The sequence below is a fragment of the Humulus lupulus genome, chromosome 8 (assembly GCF_963169125.1).
Source record: "Humulus lupulus chromosome 8, drHumLupu1.1, whole genome shotgun sequence".
Taxonomy (NCBI): Eukaryota; Viridiplantae; Streptophyta; class Magnoliopsida; order Rosales; family Cannabaceae; genus Humulus; species Humulus lupulus.
In genome coordinates this window covers 50,329,334-50,355,853 of record NC_084800.1, presented here as the reverse complement: position 1 = coordinate 50,355,853, position 26,520 = coordinate 50,329,334, and the positions used below count along the sequence as shown (strand labels likewise).

The window sequence follows — 26,520 nt, the reverse complement described above, 5'->3', positions numbered from 1 at the left end:
GGAATTCTCTTCCCCCTCAATCTCCACCCACAATCAGGATCCTTGCAAGTGATATACCAAACTTCAGTACCTGACTTCTTCACCACAAACTCGAAGTTCTGCTTCATTGCATACAAGTGTGCCTTTGTCTTCAACTCTAACTTGTTCTAAAAAACTTTCCCAACTTCTATTACTCCACAACTCACCCCAGATAACGTAGGGATAACATAAGAAGGGCATCGGATATCTTCAACAGTATACGCTGGAGAACTCCATCTATTTCCATCATCTTGTGTAGTTGGACAACTGCTCTCTGAGCCAGCAGTCCTCCGTCCTTGGCTTTCTTGACGTCTTGGAAATGGTCGTACATTTAAATTATCTACTTGAACCACATGTAGCATCGACAACCGATCCTCCGAGTTATCATCAGAACTACTGCACCCCTCAACTCTTTCATCATCATCACCAAAATGGGCAACTGGATCGTCATTGACATAAGGCTCATACTCATACCCATCATCATGCGGGAGATTTGTTGGGGGAAAAAAAGTTTCATTATGACTAGGACCTCCCATGCATACACTTGGCCCAGGAGTTGTTTGTGGAACAACCGTGCATGATTGATTATGATTTTCCATATTAACACTCGCTTTAGGAGATGGATCAATAAGAGCAATGTTCTTTGCAATCGAACTAATGCATAAAGGAACCCGATGTTTTAAGGACTTCGAATTTTCAAGAATAAGAGCACTAACTCCTTCATCATCTGTGATTTCAATGGGATCTATGCTAAAATCATTGCATGCAAACGACACTTCCAACTTTAAGTCAAACAATGACTTATCCACTTTCAACTTCGAATACAACTTCTCCAATAATTCTATGTAACCAACATCAATTGGTACATGTATTATAGTGTTCAAACCAGCTTTGAAATTCCATTTTTCTGCTTTCTGTTCCCAAACACCGTTGTAAAAAACAATTATATTAACTCTGCAACCTGCAAATTTACAAAAAAAATACTATATATATAAAATAAAGTGTAATCGATGGTAAATCGATGATGAATCGATGCCACATCGATAACATTTTGATGCATAATCGATGCTGATGGTTGCTGATATCGCCCAATAATTCCTAAGCGGTCGCAGTAGTAATCGGGCTATGTCGTATCCACAGAGAGGCAAACACAACTAAAGATTAGATTAGTAAATAAAAGATAAAAATAAAGTAGAATTGAAGATATGGATTTTGTGAAATTAAAATTATAGATTAGAGAAAGCGATCAGATAAAGAGCATGGCAAGGTAGAGATGCAGTGCTGTAAATCCTATTCTAATATTGATATTAATTCAATACACAGTTGCAATTCTACACCATTAATTGCAACTAGAAGATGTATATGTTAACAACACAAATTAAATAATCTAGATTAAATTGAATCTAACTCCAAATTTCAAAACATATCATATTATATATCCAAGAGAGACAAAATACCACTGGCAGAATGCAGTAAAAGACATACAATATAACAAATATACTAAAATAAATTAACAATCTAAGTTACATAAGAAAAACATGACTGAACTTATGTAAAAGATGCTAAATAATTTTAGAAAAGAAATTAGAAGACGAGAAACAAAATAATTAATGAGATATGGAAATGAAGCATAAGAATAATCAATATCAATATTGAGAATGAAAAATACAACAACTACACTCTAACCTCACCAATATTTCTAAAATAACTCACTCATTTTTGTCACCTAAAACAAGCAAAATTAAACTAGAAATAAGAAAAGTAACAAAATAACAAAGTGTATTTTTTTCCACCCTATAATCTGATAATTTACACTGGCTTTGGTTCTCTATTTATAGAGAAAATAGGACCCAAAACGTGTAAAATCGTGTACAATATAGTGGGAAAATGGCTCAAAAAGCTGATGAAAATGGGAAGTGGCTGCTGGTAAAGTGGGGGACAAGGAGCAGGCGAGTGGGACAGGTGGCAAGATTTCGTTGGTTCGGCAGGTGTGTGCGTTAGGCGCTGCAGCAGCGTGGCAGGCTGTGGTGTCAGAACGTGGCAGGCGCGTCAGGGGGCAGCTCGGCTCGGCTGACGTCAGGCTGCTGGTGGGACGCGTGTCACATGCTGGAGGAACGACTTGGCTTAGGCGCGGTTGGGTTGGGTGAATGAGGATCTGCCACATGGGAGCGTGAGAACAGCCATAGGCTGGGTTTGGGCTCCATTTTGGGTCTATTTCTCCTTCAAAAATACCATTTTCTTCATGATTTCTTCAATTTTAATTCTTTCTTTCTCCTTTCTTTTTATTTGTGTCAAAAATATATTTTATTACCTGAAAATTAAACACAAATTAAATTAAAATTAATATTTTCAAGTATAAAATATATGACAATAAATCCATGAAAATATTAATTGAAACTTAATTAATTTTACACTTTTAAGACTAATAAAATGATATTGTTGAGCACTAATCAGTTGCCATCTGTACGCGATTCCATTTCGATGTAATATCGATGCCATATCGATGCTGAACCAAATAAACATATATGGCATCGATTCAACATCGATATACCATTGATATTACATCGAAAATAACATCTAAATTAGATGTTCGCCTCAACATCGACATTCCATCGATGTACCATCGAAATGGCATCGATGCTGATGGTTGCCATCTGTATGCGATTTTATTTCGATGGTATATCGATGCCATATCGACGCTGAACCAAATCAACATATATGACATCGATATTACATCGAAAATATCATCTGAATTAGATGTTTGCCTCAGTATTGAAATGGCATCGATGTACTATCGATTTTGGAATGGCTCCCACATAATCCCAGATTCGAAGAACAGTTCAAAAATTGCAAAAAAAAAATCCAAACTCAACTGCGGAACAGTTCAAATCTAATATCTAACAATGTCATTTCATATTCACAAGTAGATTAATGAAATGATACTTAACCATGATTTTTTTCTCTTAAAAAATGCCAAGAAACTTCCAATCCGCTCCAACTCCGAGCTATGAAAAAATGGCTGTAAATGATGGATGTGAGAAAGAGATAGAGAGAAAAATGTGTGAAGTGTTAAATTTGAGTGAGGAGGGTATTTTTGTCCAAAATATGAGAGGGGGCACATTATGGGGAGAATTTTTATGTTGGCATTTTAAAAAAATTAAGTACATTATGATGCATATAGGGTAAAATTTCCCTTTTGTTATTAGTTTTTGTTTTTTTTGAAAAAAAAGTTCTATAGTAGGAAGAAGTGGATAATAAATTATAAGAAATTATTATCCAAACAAAAATATGACAAAACACATGTCACCACGTATGAGATTGATTGTTCCGAAATTTGTCAATTAGTGGTGCATTATTTTATATATAAAATCAGAAAAGTAAAATAAGTGTTTTTTTTTTTGACAAAAGTGTTAAATAAGTCTTTCAATAGTTGCATAGTTATAAGAAAGTTGAAAGAAAACATGATTAATTATTTATTTTTCTAATTTCTATTCTAATGTAAAGATAAAAAAAGTGAGTAGGTGATTTAATTATAGTGGCATAACTTTAGTAAAATTAAATTATTATGACTAATTATAATGTAAAAATAAACACAACTTAAAAGATGACGCATGCAATATGTAATCAAAATAAAATGAGAGTGTAAAAAAGAGTGAATTAGAGAATTTCCTTAGTACTCCTTAACAATAATAATCAAACTCGAAATCACATTAACCCAATTCTAGTACTTATTTCAAACCAATATGTTTATTTTTTAAAGTTTTGTTTATAATTGTGTTGGGTTTTTATTTCCAATTTAGAAATGTGGGTTGGATTTGTTAATTTTATAATTTTTCGATGCATTTCAATGCTAAAATCGATATGATATGCAAAACTTAATTTTAAAAGACAATTTCGATGTAAATCAATGTGAATTCGATAATGCACATAAAACTTGATTTTAAAATATAATTTTAATGCTAAATCGATGCAAGCTCAGAAATCTTGAAAGGACCATAAAAGTGTCATAGTTTTTGCATCCTTGTAGCCTTGTTTTGCTGTCATTTGTGCATTGATTCAACATCAAATTTAAACAAAACAAAACCCAAATTTTGAACCAAAACAAATCGGTCTTAAAATAAGTTTAATTGAAACTAGTTACTAAAAACATATTCTAAACAATAATTTAAACATCCAACAATCCTAGTTTCATCAATTTTTCATTTTTAAACAATCAATGATTAAAAATAAAAACATAAATAAAAATAAACTAAAGGAGAGGAGGAAGACATCAAAGTCGAGGAGGCAGTGCTCTGTAGTGAACTGCGCAGGAGCTCGACAATTGGACGAGTTTGGCAACAAGAGAGAGGAAAATGGAAGTCAAGGGCTTTTTTGTTTTAATTTGGAGGATAGTTTTCTATTTTTTTTATAGGGGTATAGTGTTTTAATATGAGTTATCTTTAAACATATAAGGTCAAGACAAAAGCAAAATTATTATTTAGATTTTTTTGTTAAAAAAAATAACTTACTAATTATTGTTGGTTCCATATATTTTGAATTTTTAAATTTATAAATTATTTGACACTAATCTCACACTAAAATTTTCCAACACTCAAATCCCATTACATTAAATTAATTATTGATAAATAATATAAAAAATAATAATAATTAAAATTGTAGAGTAATTTTTTATTTGTATTAAAACTCTTAAAATTATAGGGGTTATTTTTCTGACGTAAAAGTTTTATTGTCTAATTTTTTAGAGGTACTTATTTCTTAGGTTAATCGTAACTTTAATGGTGCGGCTCAAAGATTGACTAAGCATACTTTCAGTATAGACGATGAATTTTCTTGGTGGAAGAGATCCCTCATCCAATTTATAATTGTATTTTTTGCAATCTTGATCTAATACGTTAGATTTGGACCCATAAAAAAAGTTAGTTAGCATTCTAATACATAATAAAAAAATGATAATAACTTTTTATTTTAATTTTAAAAATCTATTTTATTCCTATACATATTTTCATTCTCCTGATATTTTCGTTACTACAACCAAACGGACACATTGGGTCAAATTTAAAATGCCTTTAAAAACAATTGAGTTATTTATGAATATAGGAGTGACTTCCCTAAAAAAAACAATAAAATAAAATATAGGATTGATTCCCCAACAAAAATAAAATAAAAATATAGGATTGAAAAAAGAAAAAGAAAAAGAAAAAGAGAAATGCAGAAGCGGGCCAGGCCCAAGCCATTGGCGTTGAGTTGAGAGTTCACAGTACACGCTGAACTGAGCTGAGTGAGTTTGAAGGGACACGCGGGATCAGATCCTCTGGACCGTAGTCTATGCTTGCTCTCGAATCAAAATTTTCAACGGAAGGCACAGAAAGTAGAGATAGATGGATTTGCTTCCACCGGAGAGCTCGCTATTGGTCAAGAAACATGGCTTCAGGTCGCTGAAGCTGGTGACCGTTGATATGGACCAAGTTCTTGGAGACCAACCTTATGGAGTTCACTATGGCAGACTTGATAATGGCCTCTCTTATTATGTTCGTTCTAATTCTAAGCCCAGAATGAGAGCTGCTCTCGCTCTCGCTGTGAAAGTCGGGTATATCAACTCTTTGTCTTCGTCTTATTTCTTTTTGATATTGCAGTGGTGTACATATGTATGTATATGTCAAACAATCAATTGCCTTGTCTTGTTTTCTTTGTGCTTTTTTCTTTAAACATAGCTTATTTGCTGTTTAGGTTTGGATTTTGGTAAATTTGAAATGTGATTTCATTTTGCATTGGCTACTTTTGCTTTCGCTTAATCTTTGGGGTTAGAATTGCGGTAATGGGATTTGATTAACAAGAAAGCACTGAGAATTTCAAGATTACATGGTTAAAAATTGGCGTGGAGTGAGGGAGCCTTCATTTTCATTTTCATATCAGGAGAGCATTATTATTTATTTAGGTTATTCGGAATTCGCAAGAATAGAGTTATATTAACGTTTATGAAGGTAAACCAGGCACAGGTTAGATGCTATTGAGTAATTTTATATATTGCTACAATTATTGATTTTGATTTCAGAAAATTCCCATTTTTATATTTACTACAGATTATAAAATTCATACTTGAACTGACTCAAGCCTTCCTGTGGATGAGAACAATACAATATAATAGTTAACAATTACGCATAATGTTGTTGTGCTAACTACTGAAAAAAAGAAGCTAGTTAGAAAGAAAAAAAATGATATGTAAGCTAGGATTTACTATAAACATGTAACTTATCCATCATGATTTCTATGTGCGTTATTATTGAACATGCTTAAATGATTATATACACACACACGCACACACACTTATAAATGACTAGTTAGTCAAGCTAATCTGTTGAATTTATGGCAGATCAGTTTTGGAAGAGGACGATGAGCGTGGAGTTGCGCACATAGTTGAGCACCTTGCTTTCAGCGCCACTGAGAAATACACAAATCATGATATTGTCAAGTTTCTTGAAAGTATTGGTGCAGAATTTGGTGCCTGCCAGAATGCAGTAACATCTGCCGATGACACTGTTTATGAGCTGTTTGTTCCGGTTGACAAGCCTGACCTATTATCACAGGCCATTTCAATTTTAGCAGAATTCAGCACAGAGGTACATTAAATTTCTGTCAATATCCTTCTGTTTTATTTTTTTAATTCATTTTGTTAATAATCTATTTGTAGGTTCGTGTCTCTAAAGATGATTTGCAAAAGGAAAGGGGTGCTGTAATGGAAGAATACAGAGGGAGCAGAAATGCCACTGGAAGGATGCAGGATGCAAATTGGATTTTGATGATGGAAGGTTCAAAGGTATTGCTCTATCTTTCCCTGCTAACTAAAGAAGATTTTTTAATTTATGTTTAGTCTTACGTTGTAATATATTATTACAACCACTTGGGTGGAGCTCACCCTCAACAAACTAGTCTGTGAGAAGAGGTTGTCCATGTGGTTATTACCAACCAATCCCATATTTAGTCGATGTGGGATCCTACAATACATTCTTTTTCAAGCCAACATCCAGCAGAAGGCGTTGGTTCTGATACCATTTGTTACAACCACTTGGGTAGAACTCATTCCCAAAAGACTAGCCTATAAAAGGAGGGCCCAAATATTATAAGCTACCAACTAATTACATACTTAGTAATGTAGGATCCTAACATATATATCTTATTTGTGACTTGTGATGTCAATGTATGACTACAGACTGTTAGAAAGGATGTTCTTACTTATTCTGGTTGTGTATCATATCATCTGCAATTTGCATATAAATTTTTCATCTTTTCCAGCCTTAGACCTGTAGTTTTTATGATTTTTGACTGGAATTCCTAACTTTAAAATTTAAAACTTTTATTAATTTTTCATCATTCCTTAAAATCCTTGGTTTAATGCAGTACGCTGAACGGTTACCAATTGGATTAGAGAAGGTGATTCGGAATGTGTCAGCTGAGACTGTGAAGCAGTTTTATAAGAAGTGGTACCATTTGAGCAATATGGCAGTGATAGCAGTTGGCGATTTTTCTGATACACAGGTTTGATATCTTGACCCATGGAGTTAATACTTTTTAAGAATTTGTTTAGAGTTGAGATAATTTAATGATCTGTGTCTCTTTCTCCTTGTTTCTCTCCCTCAAGAGTGTAGTTGAGTTGATAAAAACTCATTTTGGACATAAAGTTTCAGCACCCGAGCCCCCACTTATACCTACATTTGCTGTACCATCTCATGAAGAGCCACGTTTTTCATGCTTTGTTGAATCTGAAGCTGCTGGGGTTAGTAACTTTGTACAACATGAATATATATGTTTGTTTTTATTTCTATTTTTTATTTTTTTCATTCCTGTGTATATCTCAAATTTTCCATATGGATCTTGTCTGTTTTAATTGTTATCCATCGTGCAGTCTGCAGTAATGATTAGCTATAAGTTGCAAGTGGGTGAGCTGAAGACAGTGAGGGACTATAGAGATTTACTCGCAGAGTCCATGTTTCTCCATGCTCTGAACCAGAGATTTTTTAAAATCTCTCGTAGAAAGGATCCACCTCATTTCTCATGTTCAGCTGCTGCAGAAATTCTGGTTGATCCATTAAAGGCTTATATAATGACATCATCTTGCAAAAAACGAGGGACCATTGAAGCCCTGAAATCAATGCTGATTGAGGTATTCTTGATTTACTTCAAGATTTTCTCCTTTTAAAAGAATTAAAATATATTTTGGATGCTCTTTTATTGTCAATGGCATTTATGTATCAGGTTGCCAGGGTACGGATACATGGATTTTCAGAACGAGAGGTGTCTATAGTTCGATCTCAGCTTATGTCAGAGATTGAATCTGCGTATTTGGAACGTGATCAAATGCAATCATCAAGCTTGCGGGATGAATATTTACAAGTATATCCAATTATAATTTCAAAGTAATTGAATGGTTTCCAAATGCATTTCATTTATGAGTAGCATTAATATTTCCTTTTGCAGCATTTTCTCCGAAATGAACCTGTAATCGGGATTGAGTATGAAGCTCAACTCCAAAAGACTCTTTTGCCACGTGAGTGTTTTGCATTTATAAATAAATCTTGTTGCAAATTCTTGTTCCCAGATACAGAGACAAATTTATGCTTTCTCCACCTGTAGATATTTTGGCATCAGATCTATCCAAGTACGCAGAGAAGCTTCAAACATCATGTAGCTGTGTAATTAAGACAATTGAGCCACGAGCTTCTGCAGTAGTAGATGATCTTAAAAATGTTGTATTAAAGATTAATGCTCTTGAGAAAGAAGGAAGCATTGTACCATGGGACGAAGAACAAATTCCTGAAGAAATTGTTAATACAAAACCAAATCCAGGGTAAACTGCAGTTGTTATTTCTCTGTTCTTTTTTTTTTTTTAATTTCTATTATTGGCTGCATTTTCCTTATCCTCCCATTTGAGTGAGTCACGTCTATTCATTTTTACAAGATTAGATGTTTGCTTATGCAATGTGACTACTAGGACTGGATTTTGAATATTACTATATTTGGGGTTTACAAAGTTCTGATACATTTTAACTTCATTCAAAGCAAAAAAGTAGTTTGTTTGATTGTTTGTGCTCCCTTATACTTTTTATGATTACATCTATAGATATAATAACACTGGGTCATCGGTGACTGACAAGAATCATGAGATTTCATCTAAAAATCAATTGGTAATTAGTAGAGTTGCTCATTTTCTTATTAATTGCTTAATATTTTTACACGTATTACATGTGGGACACCATACTCCAATATCTCCTAAGATGGTGGCGATTTTTCGCTCACCAATCTTGAATCACCTGATCACAAGTGTCATTTTTCAGCTCGTTAATTTTTTTTTGGATCTCAAGTGTCATTTTTGCACTATGCATATCTCAAACATTTTGAAAGTTGGTTCACTCTTTGAATCGGTGTGGATCGAATGCCCGCTCGGGAATTGACTCATGATACCATGTTAAGAATCATGAGACTCCATCTAAAAACCAATTAGTGATTAGTAGAGTTACCTATGTTCTTATTAATGGCTCGATATTTTTACACTTCCATGTGGGACACCATAGTCCAATAGTGACCACATAAATATTACATATCATAAGATTTATGACAGCTTTTATGCTGTGAGCTAAATTGGTTTTTGCTTTTGCATCATTGATAAACAAAATTGAATAATTATAGCAAAAGTTATTCGCACCCCACTCTCATTTCGCTTTAGGAAGCTCTTCACTCCATTCTTCTTCATTGTTCACTTACATGTGCATGATCTATCTGCCCTTTATTCCCTAGTATTCCTTTTCCCAGTATTGAGTAGTTTGTTGTATTGTTGTAGTTTGAAACTCATTGTCAACCCAATGTGTGTTTAATTATGAGGATACAAGATACTTTGTGTAAATATGAGCTGTGAATGTGCCATACTTCATTAAATTCTTAGCCTAGCCTGTTCAAATAATTTTATTTTTCAGGGATATTGTGCAGCAGTGTGAATATCCAAACATTGGAGCTACAGAATTAATTCTATCAAATGGCATGCGTGTTTGCTACAAGTGTACAGATTTTCTTGATGACCAGGTACTTGCGTACTTCCTTCTCTTGTATAATTTCTTTGTTTTAATTGCTTTCCATATGGTTCATTCCTGCTGGATTGTTAGCTGTAGTTGCTAGACTGATGCAGTGACGTCAATGCTCAACAAAATTTCCCCTTAAATCTTAAACCCATTTCATATATTTTTCCTTTGCCATATTGCAATTTATTACATGGTGCTAGAAGGATTTCTGGCTATAATTTTGCTCTGCCATATTATCTTTAATGGCACTTTCCCTTTACTCAATTTCCAACTGACAATGCATATTACTCATTATTGTAATCTAAGGTTAACTCCCTTTTCAAGCAATAATATTTCTTTACATTTTATATTCTCTGGGATGGTTAAATGATTCAAGACATATTTCGATGTGCAGTCTAGATTTCTTATCCATATTTTGATTCAACAGGTTATGTTTACTGGGTTCTCATATGGGGGCCTATCTGAACTCCCCGAAACCAATTACTTTTCCTGCTCAATGGGGTCAACCATTGCTGGAGAAATTGGTGTATATGGTTATAGACCATCAATGCTTATGGATATGCTTGCTGGTAAGAGAGCTGAAGTTGGTAACAAGATTGGAGCATATATGAGAACATTTTCTGGTGACTGTTCTCCCTCAGACCTGGAGACTGCATTGCAGGTTTGCAGCACAATTCTTTTTAATAGTACAAAAGTCTATTATGCTAAATAATTCAAAAGTTTATATGTGGACACGAGTGGCATGCAATTTTTGTACAAAGTGGTTGGTAATTATATTGCAAGTGCCATTTGGGCCTGTAAATGTTCTTCTTTTTCTTTTTTCACCATTAATCTTTCTGTCTTTGTCATGTTATATTTCTCTGAAGTGCTTACAAGTTGCAAACTTATACTATGTTTATGTTTGCTTTGACAGCTTGTCTACCAGCTATTTACAACAAATGTCGCACCGGGAGAGGAAGATGTGAAAATAGTGATGCAGATGGCAGAAGAAGCAGTTCATGCTCAAGAGAGGGATCCCTACACCGCATTTTCAAATCGCGTGAAGGAGCTCAACTACGGAAACTCCTACTTCTTTAGGGTATTGCATGATACTTTAGAAAATTTAAAACTTTCCTTATGGGGTGCAATCTGCTTGTAACTTTGTTATACTTAAAATTCTGCAGCCTGTCAAAATAAGAGATCTTCGAAAAGTTGATCCCTTGAGAGCTTGTGAATATTTCAACAACTGTTTCAAAGATCCCTCAACTTTTACTGTTGCAATTGTTGGGAATATCGATCCCTCTACGGCTCTTCCTCTAATATTGCAGTATTTGGTACGTAGAAATTCCACTAGTATTTCACTTAAATGTGGATAATTTTAATATTTTGTTGATTGGGTTTGTTGTATGCCATGCAGGGGGGAATACCTAAGCCTCCTGAACCTGTTCTCCATTTTAATCGTGATGATCTCAAAGGCTTGCCATTCACTTTTCCTAGAACCATAATTAGGTAGGCTATTACTCAAACATGATGAGAAGAATTTTGATACTTTATTTACATCACTAATAAAGGATTCTTGAGAATGCAACCATACAAGTATCAAATGGTTGAATTGACTCGATAAGATCAAACTTAACTTTGCTTAGTTTGTTCTCATTTTACCTTTACTAAGAGAATTGTCATCTTGTATTGGTATGAGAAGGAAACATTCAAATTGTCTCACATCGACCACCCATTTTCTCTGACCTCTTTTAAACGCTGTAGCTCCATACCATTTGACTGGAAATGTTAATAAAATTTCTCAAATGCTCGTATACACTAATGTAGATACATATTTTCTTTTTAGGGTTTCGTTGACACATTGTTTGTACTTTCAGGGAGTCAGTCTATAGCCCTATGGTAGAAGCACAGTGCTTGGTTCAGATATGCTTTCCTGTTGAACTAAAGAATGGGACTATGGTATGCTCTTCTCAGATATCAAGTTAAAGCTTTTATAAATGATCCTATATGCTTTGTTCTGATTAGCTTAGTTGTTTTCTTGATGGTGGAAAATTATATGGCAGGTAGAAGAGATCCACTTCGTTGGGTTCTTAAGCAGACTTCTTGAAACAAAAATAACGCAAGTTCTACGATTTAAGCACGGACAGGTTCTTATGCATCTAGGTTCTTTAAATTATTTCTGTCATCCATACTGTTAAATTTTCTCTCATCACCTCTGTGCGCTGCAGATCTATGCCGCAGGTGTTTCAGTATTCCTTGGTGGCAATAAGCCTTCAAGAACTGGTGACGTTCGTGGTGATATCAGCATAAATTTTTCTTGTGATCCAGAAATCTCCTCGAATCTGGTACGTGTTATGATACTACAGTTTTCTTTATCTTCTTATATTTGGTTTTAAAGTTGCTAGTTACATCACTTCATTAATCTTAACAGGTTGATCTTGCTTTGGATGAAATATTACGTCTCCAAGAGGAAGGACCTTCCGATCAGGATGTTTCAACTGTTCTTGAAATTGAGCAAAGAGCCCATGAAAATGGACTTCAGGTTAAACTCTTATCACAGTGTGTTGGGTTTTGGATCAACCACCATTAATAGCACAAGGTTCTTGAATTTTGGAAGTGAATACTGTTCTGTGCTTCTCAGTTTCTCTGTGATTTGCTGATGTTCTCTTTCAGGAAAACTACTACTGGCTAGATAGGATTTTACGCAGCTACCAATCAAGGGTCTATTCTGGTGATCTTGGCTCTACTTTTGAGGTTGGTGGTGCAATGCAAGTTTTATTTTTATTTATTTATTTTTAATTGTTATATAAATTTTAAATAAATAAACAATGTCATATATTAATATATAGAAAGACATAAACATATTAAAAAAAAATTAAACCAAAACATTATTTTTAAACCAAGAATCCATGAGATACATTTTTTTATATATAAAGATAAAGATATGGTGTATTTTAGTTTTAAAATTAATTTTTTTAAAATTTTCTTTTAGAAAAAAAATAACTATAAATTTTAATATAATAAAATATTAAAAAATTCTAAATTAAAACTATGAATTTAAAAAATTTATTTGATCAAATTTTAATTATTTAATTTAACATTTTTTAAAGCTAACAAAACGTTATATATAAATATATAGGGATACTTGTGGTGAAAATACGTAATTTATTATGTTTGTAGCACTTAAGTACCTAAGTTATTTTTTTAGCGGCAAAAGTACCTTCCGTCGATGTTTTGGTGTAGTTTAGTACAACCGTCAATTCTCGCCGTTAAGTTCGATTGTAACACGTATACAAAAGTATTTAATTAAATTGATATTTGCAGTGAAAGTACCTCATTAAAGGGATATTTGTGGCGAAAGTACACAATTTAAGATATATTTGCGACGAATATACCAAAGTTATGGGTATCAGAGCAGTCGATCTCATGGGGCCGAAAAAAGATATGCAAACGGAAGTATTGGAGGAGAGAATGGAGTTGTTGCAGTCGGAAGTTAGGAAGGAATTGGATGGCTTCAGAATTGAATTTCAGCACCTTCCCAAAGAGCTGGAATCGATGAAGATAGAGGTTCTTAGGCTGCCGGCTATGGAGAAGAAGATGGATTTCTTGGTGGCTCATTTGGCTCAGCTGTTACAGGCATCGGGGAAGCCGACGGGGGGCTCTATGACCATGGAATCCGACAGGCAGCGACGCACGATGGAGGAGGAGCATTCACCAGGCACCAGAATTTTTCCCCAGCACCCCCGATCATTGGGGAACCTTCCAGCCAGCCTCACGATCAGCAACAGCCATCATCGGAGCTGCTGTTTGCGGGCCAGACCTTCGGCCATGATTATCGGCCACCTCAAATGGAGCTTCCGCTGTTTTCCGGGGATAACCTTGACAGTTGGGTTTACAAAACAGAGAGATACTTCTTATTGATGCATTTGACGGAGCCACAAATGTTGGAGACGGCAATCATCGGACTCGATGGAGATGCCTTAACGTGGTTCCAATGGGAAAATCAGAGAAGGCCGATCTCTTCCTGGGCAACGCTGAAACGACTGATTTTACTGCGATTCCGTGCTGCACCGGTTGGGTCATTGTCTGAGGAGCTTCTGTCGATCATCCAAACGTCAACAGTCAAGAATTATCGGGTGCGTTGGGAGGTCCTTGCTTCACGTGTTCCAGATATCCCTGAGCATATTCTGGAAGGCAGCTTCATGAGAGGTCTGAAGGATGAGATAAAAGCTGCTCTGCATATTCTGCAACCCATTGGGTTAGCCCAAATCATGATTACACCACAGAGGGTTGAAGAAGGAAACCAGTTGCTGCATTTGGGCCTAGGGTTTCGGCCCAGTTCGACTAAATCAGCTCAGTCATTTCCAGCCCATTCGAAACAAGCCCTAAACCAGTCTGCTTACCGTGTGCCTCAGCCGCACGCGTACGGACACCCAGCCTCAAGTGCGCCGCCCTCGTCACCGCCTATACGCACGACCGTTCCCAGTTCCGTCACCGGTCAACCACCCAAAACGCAGCAGTTCCGACGGCTTACAGAAGTCGAATACCAAGACAAGCGCGCACAGGGTATTTGCTTCAAGTGCGATAAGAAATTTTTTCGCGGTCATGAGTGCGAACAGCGAGCATTAAAGGTCCTTTTATTGTCAGATGAAGAGGACAATGCGAACACAGATGACTCCCTGCCACCTACGCCAGATTCAGAGGAACTTACAGCCGGCGAAGAAACTTTGGCAACCTTGTCCCTCAATTCCTTGGTGGGCATTTCCTCCGCCCATACAATGAAGTTGGCTGGCCATATTGGACAACAACCAGTAACGGTACTCATCGACAGCGGCACGACCCATTATTTTATTTCTATGGACGTTGTATCAGCTACAGGGATACCGATTACAGCAACTACGTGTTATGGGGTGTTGTTAGGCACCGGTGGGAAAGTGCGGACGGAAGGAATATGTGCACAAGTTGAGATGGATTTGGGAGCTTTGCGGGTGGTGACGGACTTTCTTCCGCTGGAATTGGGAGGAGCTGATGTAATTTTGGGGATTAAATGGCTAGAAACGCTGGGCAATATGCAAGTGAATTGGCGTACAATGATCATGAAGTTTGAAATGGCAGGAACTTGGATAACATTACAAGGAGACCCAAGTTTGTGTAAGTCGTCCATTACATTGAAAGCCATGATTTGTTCGGTAGAACGGGAAGCCCAAGGGTTTTGGGTCCACTTTGGGGCGTTAATTACAGAGGAAGAGACGGCCATTCCTGAAATTCCAGCAGCCATTAACTATGTTTTACAGAAATTCCAGCAAGTATTTCAGTCACCGTCGGGTCTCCCTCCTAGCCGAGCTAGGGAGCATGTCATCACACTTAAGCCCGGGTCGCAGCCTGTTTCGGTGAGGCCGTATCGCTATGCTCAGGTGCAAAAACATGAGATTGAACGGCTGATCTTAGAGATGCTTCAAGCGGGTATTATTCGTCCAAGTACAAGTCCGTTTTCGAGCCCGGTCCTTCTAGTGAAAAAGAAAGATGGGAGTTGGCGTTTTTGCATGGATTATAGGGCGTTGAATAGGGAGACGGTGGCTGATAAATTTCCCATCCCCGTGATTGATGGGTTGTTAGACGAACTCTATGGAGCCCAAGTGTTTTCAAAGCTGGATTTAAAGTCGGGTTATCACCAAATTAGAGTGGCTGCCAAGGATGTGGAGAAGACTGCTTTTCGCACCCATGACGGACACTGAATTTCTAGTCATGCCATTTGGGTTGACCAATGCCCCAGCCACATTTCAAGCCCTTATGAATGAGGTTTTTCGCGACTATTTACGCAAGTTTGTTCTGGTTAATTTTGATGATATTTTGGTGTATAGCAGATCATTGGAGGAGCACATGCACCATCTCCGCTTGGTTTTGGACCACTTATTAATTCACCAATTGTATGCCAATCACAAGAAATGTTTGTTCGCACAAGAGAGGTTGGAATATTTGGGTCATAATTTCAGCCAAGGGTGTTTCAGCCGACCCAAGCAAGATTTCAGCAATGAAAGAGTGGCCAACCCCACAATCAGTTCGCGAACTTAGAGGATTTTTGGGTTTGACTGGCTATTACCGTAAGTTTGTGTGTGGGTATGGAGGTATTGCAAGGCCTTTGACAGACCAGCTGAGAAAAGACGCGTTTGGGTGGTTAACGGAAGCCCAAGATGCTTTTAATCGGCTTAAGGAAGCCATGAGTTCTGCCCCTATTTTGGCGCTGCCCAATTTTGCGGAACCTTTTGTGGTGGAGGCGGATGCTTCAGGCTTGGGATTGGGGGTTGTTTTAATGCAACAAAGACAGCCAATAGCGTATTTCAGCAAGGTATTATCAGCCAGAGATAAGCTTAAGTCGGTGTATGAAAGGGAATTGATGGCCATAGTGTTGGCGGTGCTTAAATGGCGCCCATATTTACTTGGAAGGAAGTTTTTGGTGCGGACTGACCAAAAAAGTTTGAAATTTCTGTTGGAACAATGGCTGGTGGCATTAGAACATCAAAAGTGGCTCACAAAGTTACTTGGATATGATTTTGATATCCAATACCGACCCGGGTTAGAAAACAAGGCTGCCGACGCGTTATCACGACTCCATGGGGAGCCCATCCTTGCTGCCATTTCGGTTCCAAACCTCATTTCTATTCCGGACTTACAAGCACATGTTGCAACCGACCCAACGTTGGCTGGAATCCTAAAGGAGTTATCCATGGGCAAGCCGAGTGGGGGATTTTCTTTATTTCAAGGCTGTCTCAAGTTTAAGGGGCGGCTGGTTTTGCCATCCTCTTCACCATTTATACCATTTCTATTGCAAGAGTACCATGGCAGCAAAGTGGGGGGTCATTCGGGAGTTTTTAAGACATTTCAAAGACTAGCCGCTGACTTGTATTGGAAAGGAATGAGGAAGGATGTGCAGAAATTTGTTATGGAATGTTCGGTCTATCAACAAAGCAAATATTTGGCTCAATCTCCTGCTGGGTTGTTGCAACCTTTGCCCATTCTGGAACAAGTTTGGGAAGATATTTCCATGGATTTTATTGAGGGGCTGCCCACATCAAACGGGTTTGATTCTATATTGGTGGTAGTCGACCGTTTGAGCAAGTATGGACATTTTATTCAGTTGCGACATCCTTATTCAGCAGCATCGATAGCGGCTGTCTTTGTGCGCGAGATGGTGAAACTTCATGGCATTCCGCGGTCCATTGTCTCCGATAGAGATAAAATCTTCTCGAGTTTATTTTGGAAAGAGTTGTTTAAACTCCAAGGGACAGCACTCAAGCAAAGCACCGCTTATCACCCACAATCCGATGGTCAAACAGAAGTGGTGAATCGTTGTGTGGAAACATGCCTCCGCTGTTTTGTGAGCTCTAAACCCAGCCAATGGGTGAAGTGGCTACCTTGGGCTGAGTATTGATACAATACTTCCTTTCATTCGGCAGCAGGAATGACTCCTTTTAGAGTTGTCTACCATCGGGACCCTCCACCATTGATTAGATTTGAGTATAACAGCACTAAAGTCGCGGAAGTGGAGCAGAATTTGAAGGAAAGAGATGCTGTTTTGGAACTGTTAAAACAGAATTTACAGCGGGCACAACAGAAAATGAAGCAACAAGTGGATAAGAAACGGCGGGATGTTCATTATGACGTGGGGGAGATGGTGTATGTGAAGTTGAGACCATATAGGCAGTGCATAGTAGCTAAACGCGTTAATGAGAAGTTGGCGCCTCGGTATTTTGGGCCTTTTAAAGTGACTGCACGAATTGAGGCTGCTGCTTACCGCTTGGACTTACCAAGCACCGCTGCCATTCATTCCGTTTTCCACGTCTCTCTCCTTCGGAAGGCCTTGGGTCCAAACCAGCAAGCAACACTTCTTCCAGCAGGTCTCACGGCTGATTTAGAGTGGATGTTGGAGCCCGAATCAGTTCTGGAAGTTCGACCAGGTTCACATAAGGAAGCTCCCCAAGCGTTGATTAAATGGCGTCACTTACCAGATTTTGAAGCTGGACTTTGGCGTGATTCAGGACCAATTTCCGACATTTCACCTTGAGGACAAGGTGAAACTCCTAGCAGGCGGTATTGATAGGCCACCATTGACCTTTGTCTATGCTAGAAGACGTTAGAGTAGAGCTGAGAAGGGGTAGTTTGGGGACTGAGAAAGTAGTTATAACGGCAAGTATTATGTAAGGGGGGGTGTAGGTTTATTCATTGGGTACCTAAGTATATAAGGGGCCCAAAAAGTCAGAATGAGGTGTGGAATTTGTAAACAGTAATTGGAGAGACTAGGCTCTCGAATCCTAGAGTTTATGGAAGGAGAATTTTGACTATTTTCTGTTTTTGTTTGGCTGTGCATTTTTTTCTGGTTTCCTGGCTTCTTGTTGCTGTGTTATTTGAAATTGACAGGTTGATTCTTACCATAGACTTCATGCTATGGTGGCGGAGTTAACAGCGAAACAAACAGATGTACTAAATTGCACCAAAACATAGACGAAAGATACTTTTGCCGCCAAAAAAATAACTTAAGTACTTAAGTGCTACAAATACAATAATTTGGGTACTTTCGCTGCAATTATCCCTAACTATATATTATTTAAGAGTGTTGCTATTTGACACCTTAAGGTGTCCAACACCACATGAGGTGGCACCCCATAATTGGTTAGCGATACCCCATAATACTTATTAAATTCAAATAAGTGGGATCTGATATTGGATTGCACCAATAGCGGTATGACACCTCCTTGTGGTGTTGAGCACCAGCGGTGCCCCTTAGCAATTCTCATTATTTAAGTACTGACTAGAGCAATTAAAATTAGAAGATTTTAATTAAAAAAAAAACTAAATAAGAAAATAGGTATATACTTATATCTTATTTCACTATTATATATTTGGATAAGCAAAATAAATAATTAATTTACACAAATATTTTCGAATTTAGTTTTGAAAACAATATTGATAAAATAATTTAAATATTTTAAAATATATAATGTGAAATTATTATGGTTTATTATTTATTTATTTTTAATTTATTTACCTGCTTTAGATGACTATAATTTTTTTTTTTAATTTATGACTTTAGAACTAACCATATTCGAATATAATGAAAAAAAATGTTAAATCTAATGGAAAACAATCATTTATGTTAAACAAGCATTTATAGTATATAAATAAATTGGTTGTGTAGCCAATTAAATGTGGAGATGCTGAAATTAATTTTTAAGCTAGGCATACGGCTAATGCATGGCGAGAGAAATTCTATTTCTCAGATTCTTATAGAAGGCAGGGAGTAGTATGATAGGCCACCCTTGACCTATGTGTACGCTAGGAGGGGCAAAAGGAATGACAGGTCAGCAGGTAGTTAGAGGGGATTGGGGTACCGTGTATGGGGGAACATGATAGAATAGATGAGCCTTAGTATAAAGGGGGAGGAATATGTGTATTGTGTGTGTCTGAAAAGTAGTAAGAACTTTCTTGTATTGGAGAGAATCCCAGCTCTCGAATTCTGGGTATTTTCAATGAAAAGGCAGCAGAGGAATTCAACTTGCTGAATTCCAATTTTAATTCCAAAACTAATAACTACAATTAACATATCAAGTGGTATCAGAGCATCAGATCCATAATGGGGGCCTAAACCGAATTTGCAAATTGAAATGGTGGAGGAGAAGATCGAAGAGGTGCAGTCCGAACTGAGGCAGGAGGTTTTAGCAATCCGAACACAGATCGAACACTTCCCGCAGGAGCTGGAAGCATTACGTGCAGACACACAAAGGATCCCAGAGTTGGAAAAGAAGGTGGAATACTTAATTACCCATATTACGCAGTTGCTACAGTCGTCTCATCGAACGGGTATGGCGGGTACCAGTGCGCCGGACGATCGACAGAAGCAGGCGGTCGACGGCGACAGCTCCTCCTCTCATCGTCCAATTGGGACTCCCTCGGCGATGCACCCACCCCCAGCAACTTCGACGGGGCATCCTTCTGCACCACCCGACTCATAGCTGCCTCGTGATTTCAGACCACCACGAATAGAGCTGCCCTTGTTCGCTGGTGAGAACCCCGACGGCTGGGTTTTCCGTGTGGAGCGATTCTTTCTCTTGAATCGATTGACCGAGGCGGAGATGTTGGAAGCAGCCATCATCGGATTGGACGGGGACGCACTTACATGGTTCCAGTGGGAGAACTCCACACGCCAGATCACGTCTTGGGCTTTGTTGAAGCACCTGCTCATGGTGCGGTTTCGATCAGTTCCCGTGGGGTCGTCGACGGAGGAATGGCTTTCGGTCCAACAAGATACCACGGTCAGGTCATATCGGCTTCAATGGGAGGCATTGGCATCCAGAGTAGTCGGAGTACCAGAGCATGTGTTAGAAGGGAGCTTCATCAAAGGACTGAAGGAGGAGATTAGAGGCCCGTTACACGTTTTACAACCTTCGGGCCTAGCCCAAATAATGGAGACAGCCCAAAGGATTGAAGAGGGCCATTTTCTGTCTGGGTTGGGCCTCCACCACCGAACGGGACCAGCTAGGGCACAAACAGGCCCAATCTCAGTGCCCAGATTTTTAGGGGTGAGCACGGTGTGGTTTGGGCGGTTTGAACACTTTTTAATACACCATGCCACAAGTGCGGTTTAGTAACTAGAACACACCATGCGGTGTGATTTGGTTGCACCAAACCGACCAAACCAAACCATTTTTTGCGGTGTGGTTTGGGCGGTTTTCCACGGTTTGTGTTAAAAAACATGCCATAACAAAATTTAAATTTAAAAAAAAATACTAAATCCTTAGTTCATAATAAATCCTTAATAAGTTTTAAAGAACATCACAAGTTCAGTGAAACACAAAAAAAAACATACAAGTCTCCCATATTTGGTAACTATAAAAAATGATATATATGTAAAGTTTATTTTTTTTAATATATTTGTAAGTATGCGGTGCGGTGCGGTGCAAACCAAAATTTCACACCGCCAAACCGCGCACCGCACCGCGCGGTTTAGCTAAAATACAAACCATACCGAACCATTACACTTTTGACACCGCGGTTTGCGGTGTAATATGGTGCGGTGTAGTCGGTCACCGCGGTTTGTCGGTTTAGATGCTCACCCCTACAGATTTTCATCTCAGCCGCCCAGCACGAGATCTTCCTCGCCGTTCCTCCCGAGTAACCCAAACCAGTCGCCGACCAACACAGGGCCGCCGTCGACGAAGCAGACGACTCCCCCACCTCTGCGACGGATGACGGAGCAGGAGTATCAGGACAAGAAACGTCGCGGGGTCTGTTTTCGCTGCGATAAGAAGTTCCATAGGGGGCACGTCTGTGAACAAAAATCATTGCACGTGATGTTGATTGCAGATGATATTGAAGGGTCGGAGAGCCAAGAGTCAGCACCTTCCAGCCCAGAATCGGGTGAGGAAACACTGCAGGAGGAGCAACTCGCGATGCTCTCCCTTAACTCATTAGTGGGAATATCTTCAGCTCATACAATGAAGATACTGGGCTCCATAGCCGAACACCCAGTTACTGTGCTCATCGACAGTGGAGCAACGCACAATTTTGTGTCTAAGGACCTGGTTCGAGCAGTTAAATTACCAGTCACGGAGACAACAGCCTATGGGGTGTTGTTGGGTACAGGAGGCCGAGTGAGAACAGAAGGACTTTGCAAGAACGTGGAGCTGGACTTGGGGTCACTAAGGGTGGTTACGGATTTTTTACCCTTAGAACTGGGCGGGGCTGATGCAATTTTGGGCATACAATGGCTGAGTACATTGGGGAATATGCAGGTGAATTGGCGCACAATGGTCATGAAATTCGAAATAGGAGGAGCTTGGGTTACATTGCAAGGGGACCCAAGTTTATGCAAGTCACAGATCTCTTTGAAGGCTTTGATTCACTCAGTTCAACATGAGGGACAAGGTTACTGGATCCAGTGTGGTGCGCTTACAGCAAATACCGAGAGTATTGTGACGGAAAATGAGGCTGAAATACAAGAATTGCTGCAGAAACATGAAGCTGTTTTCGACATGCCGAAAGGGCTGCCACCACACCGTTCCCACGAGCATCACATCACCATGAGGGAGGGGTCGGGTCCCATTTCAGTTCGACCATACCGCTACGCGCAGATACAAAAAGATGAGATAGAGAAGTTGTTGACTGAGATGCTACAGGCGGGGATAGTTCAACCAAGCACAAGCCCTTTTTCGAGCCCCATACTACTAGTGAAAAAGAAGGATGGGAGTTGGAGATTTTGTGTAGATTACAGAGCTTTAAACCGCGAGACAGTCGCTGAAAAATTCCCCATTCCAGTCATTGATGAGCTTTTGGATGAACTCCATGGGGCGAGGGTATTTTCTAAGTTGGACCTCAAATCTGGTTATCACCAAATACGTGTGGCAGCAAAAGACGTCGAGAAAACGGCTTTCCGTACCCATGAAGGACACTATGAATTTTTGGTTATGCCATTCGGCCTAACCAACGCTCCAGCCACTTTTCAAGCCTTGATGAACTATGTTTTTCGTGAGTTTTTGAGAAAATTTGTCCTAGTTTTCTTTGATGATATACTTGTGTACAGCGCATCTTTGGAGCTTCATTTGCAGCACTTAGACTTGGTTTTATCTCGCCTCCGCCAACATCAGCTTTACGCGAATAAAAAGAAGTGTTTATTTGGGCAGTCACAACTTGAATACTTGGGTCACATTGTTTCAGCAGAAGGAGTTTCAGTAGACCCACTAAAACTGGCAGCAATGGAGCAATGGCCAGTACCTAAAAGTCTAAAGGAGTTAAGAGGGTTCTTGGGGCTCACAGGATACTATAGAAAGTTTGTAAGAGGCTATGGGCATTTGGCAAAATCGTTAACGGACCAACTAAAGAAGGATTCATTTGGCTGGAATGAAGAGGCTCAAGAAGCGTTTTTAGCACTTAAGAAATCAATGTGCGCAGTACCTGTTTTGGCCTTATCAAATTTTGCTAGTGGAGACGGACGCTTCGGGAACGGGTCTTGGGGCGGTGTTGATGCAGGAACAACGACCAGTGGCTTATTTCAGCAAGGCACTATCGCCTAGAGCTCGCTGCAAATCGGTGTATGAACGAGAGCTTATGGCCATGGTTTTAGCTATACAAAAGTGGGGTCCTTATATATTGGGTCGCCGGTTTATTGTTCGAACGGACCAGCGGAGTTTAAGATACTTACTTGAGCAGCGAATGGTGGCAACGGAGCATCAAAAGTGGCTTACAAAATTGCTGTGGTATGATTTTCAAGTTCAATACAGACCGGGCCTTCAAAATAAGGCAGCGGATGCTCTCTCGCGGGTACCACAGGTTGGGGACTGCAATGCCTCGTCCATTCCCAATATGATTTCCATTTCAGATTTAAAAAATCATGTAGCTACAGACCCGCATCTCTCCAAAGTTATCCAGCAACTTCAGCAAGGAAATGAGGGGCTGGGATACTCTTATTTGAAGGGTTGTTTGAAGTTCAAAGGGCGGCTGGTTGTCCCATCTTCGTCACCATTTATACCATTCATTTTACAAGAATATCACTGCAGCAATATGGGGGGTCACGCGGGGGCATTCCGCACATTTCAGCGGGTAGCCGCTGATTTTTATTGGCAGGGAATGAGACGTGATAAACAAAGGTTCGTTGCTGAATGCCATACTTGTCAGCAAAGCAAGTATTTAGCGCAATCTCCAGCTGGATTGTTACAGCCACTTCCAATTCCGGACCAAGTTTAGGACGATATATCAATGGATTTCATAGAAGGCTTACCGTACTCCAATGGGTTTGATTCTATCCTAGTGGTGGTGGATCGTTTGTCTAAATATGCCCACTTTGTTCCACTTCGGCATCCTTATACAGCCGCTTCAGTCGCTGCCATTTTTGTGAAAGAGATCGTTAAATTACATGGTATTCCAAAGTCAATTGTTTCAGATAGGGACAAAGTCTTTCTCAGCCTTTTCTGGAAAGAGCTCTTTAAATTGCAAGGGACAACGCTGAAATACAGTTCAGCTTATCATCCACAGACGGATGGCCAAACCGAGGTACTTAATAGATGTTTGGAGACATACTTACGATGTTTTGTGAGCTCTCGGCCATCACAATGGGTCAAATGGTTGGCTTGGGCGGAGTATTGGTACAATACTTCATACCATTCAGCAGCGGGAATGACACCTTTTAAGGCTCTATACCACCGAGACCCTCCACCAGTGGTACGGATTGCAGGCAACCAGACTATTGTCTCCGCTGTGGAGAAGAACTTACAGGACCGTGATGACATTTTAGAGCTGTTAAAGATGAATTTACAGCGTGCCCAACAGAAGATGAAATTTCAAGCTGATAAAAAGATGAGGGATGTTCAATTTGCAGTGGGAGACAACGTCTATGTGAAGCTTAAACCATATAGACAGCAGACTTTGGCAAAAAGAAAGAATCAGATGCTGGGACCACTCTTTTTTGGACCTTTTCCGATACTGGCCAGAGTGGGTTCGACAGCCTATAAATTGTTACTGCCAACTCAAGCGAAGATTCACCCAGTTTTCCATGTTTCCATGCTGAGACCGGCCTTAGGTCCGCACCAAACAGCCATCCCTTTACCCTCCAATTTGACTGAAGAGCTGGAGTGGCTTCTTGAACCTGAATCGATGCTAGATTTGCGGCCGGGAACTCAGTTTCAGCAGCCCCAAGTGTTGATAAAGTGGCTACATCTACCGAAGTTTGAGACCACTTGGGAGGATTTGGGAACAATTCAGCAGCAATTTCCAGATTTCCACCTTGAGGACAAGGTGCGTCTTTGGGCCGGGGGTAATGATAGGCCACTCTTGACCTATGTGTACGCTAGGAGGGGCAAAAGGAATGACAGGTCAGCAGGTAGTTAGAGGGGATTGGGGTACCGTATATGGGGGAACATGATAGAATAGATGAGCCTTAGTATAAAGGGGGAGGAATATGTGTATTGTGTGTGTCTGAAAAGTAGTAAGAACTTTCTTGTATTGGAGAGAATCCCAGCTCTCGAATTCTGGGTATTTTCAATGAAAAGGCAGCAGAGGAATTCAACTTGCTGAATTCCAATTTTAATTCCAAAACTAATAACTACAATTAACATATCATAGTACTGGGTTAATATCCTTTCAATGATTCAGAGTTTTGATATAGTTCCAGCATTTTTACAACTCAACTATCGCTCTTCAATATATACAGCAGAAATAAAGTCATTCTAGTTGCCTGCCTACCCTGAGAGTAACCAATACTTAATTTATAATCCGACTCTGTACAGATTCAAGATGAAGGCCGTTCCAAAGTTAGAAAAGCTCTGACACCATCAACAGCACAGTTAGCATTACAAAGAATTCTGCCTTTTCCATGCAAGAAGCAGTACACAGCCGTGATTTTAATGCCCCAGAAATCTCGTCTCAGACAAATAACATCGTTTTTCCAATCTCAGCAGGCCACTTATGGAAGAGATGCTAAGGTCAGCTACATGTCTTTACTTTTTCCCTGTGCTACCCATGTTAATCCTTAGTGCCTATATTGAATAGTTTTATTGGTTGTGGCAGATATTAGCGGGTCTTGCTGGTCTTACACTTTTGGCATTTAGCTTGTGGAGATACGCACGAACACAGAAATCTTAGCACCGTTTCTTTGTGGAGTTCCATCTACTTTTGAAAGTATGAAGTTTAACAGCACAGATTAGGAAGGGAAAAAATGTAGAAGAGAAGAAAATCATTGCCGTTGGAGTACTATTATTTTTACATTGACTTTGTATGATTCTCAAATTATGATGGATTTTCACCATTTGTTGAATCGTATTATTTGGAAACAAACAATTATGGTGGAACTTCTGATTTTCTCAATACTCCATTTGTCCACAGTCAAAATTTGGTTTCTATAAGTATAAATATTGTGCTTTGTACTGCTGATTGGATAATTAAGATGAGGAATTCTCGAGTCATCTAAGCTACAAATGAACCCTTCTTCGTACAGGCTAGGGGCTACAACACAACTTCGATTTGGGGCCAAATCTTCTTGTACGGGCCATACCTTTTAATTCCACAAAACAGATCTATTTTGCACGTTTGATGTTACCTACCACCTTCCCACTCTACATATATTAGCCAATTTACTGATCTGAAATTGGAATAAATATTTGAGAATGAAAATTATTTTATCTTGTTTACATAAATAGAAAATAATCAAAATATTTAAATGGATAAAATTATTTTTTTATTAAAAAAATATAAATATAAAAAAGATTTTTGTTAATAAATTTTTAAGGACATTTCTCTTTTAATTTTTAAGTTTTTAAAATAAAGTAAATAAAAGCCATTATAGGATAAACTTCCTCATTCTTTTCCTTCTTATCCCACTCTCCTACTGCAAATATGTGAATGAAATTTTTATTTTTACAAAATGCATGTTCATGAGAATTATTACCCACAAATAATTCTCATTCACTTTTAT

At 38.8% G+C, this 26,520-nt stretch overlaps 1 protein-coding gene across 3 annotated transcripts; it reads left to right on the top strand.

Moving 5' to 3' along the window:
- The first annotated feature begins 5,188 nt into the window (after positions 1-5,188).
- Positions 5,189-25,913, top strand: LOC133797166 (zinc protease PQQL-like). 3 transcript variants are annotated; one of them, XM_062234985.1, is made up of 21 exons: positions 5,189-5,605; positions 6,389-6,635; positions 6,707-6,832; positions 7,414-7,551; positions 7,655-7,789; positions 7,919-8,176; positions 8,269-8,406; positions 8,491-8,560; positions 8,647-8,860; positions 9,984-10,089; positions 10,513-10,746; positions 10,999-11,163; positions 11,249-11,398; positions 11,482-11,573; positions 11,942-12,023; positions 12,128-12,211; positions 12,293-12,409; positions 12,496-12,606; positions 12,738-12,818; positions 25,337-25,531; positions 25,617-25,913. In XM_062234985.1, the coding sequence occupies exons 1-21, from the start codon at positions 5,397-5,399 to the stop codon at positions 25,689-25,691; spliced, it is 3,027 nt and encodes a 1,008-aa protein (XP_062090969.1). In that variant the 5' UTR covers positions 5,189-5,396; the 3' UTR covers positions 25,692-25,913. The 3 variants fall into 3 exon arrangements, with proteins under 3 accessions (XP_062090969.1, XP_062090970.1, XP_062090971.1); XM_062234987.1 differs by having other exon boundaries at positions 5,470-5,605; positions 6,394-6,635; XM_062234986.1 differs by lacking the exon at positions 8,491-8,560 and having other exon boundaries at positions 8,269-8,429; positions 8,612-8,860.
- Positions 25,914-26,520: the final 607 nt, after the last annotated feature.

What these genes read in the sequence shown, in the direction of transcription:
- LOC133797166 (XM_062234985.1), top strand. Translation starts at nt 5,397, where the DNA reads ATGGATTTGCTTCCACCGGAGAGCTCGCTATTGGTCAAGAAACATGGC. An exon ending in GCGATTTTTCTGATACACAG is followed by an intron (nt 7,552 to 7,654) that starts GTTTGATATCTT and finishes CTCTCCCTCAAG; the next exon opens with AGTGTAGTTGAGTTGATAAA. An exon ending in CCAAAAGACTCTTTTGCCAC is followed by an intron (nt 8,561 to 8,646) that starts GTGAGTGTTTTG and finishes CTCCACCTGTAG; the next exon opens with ATATTTTGGCATCAGATCTA.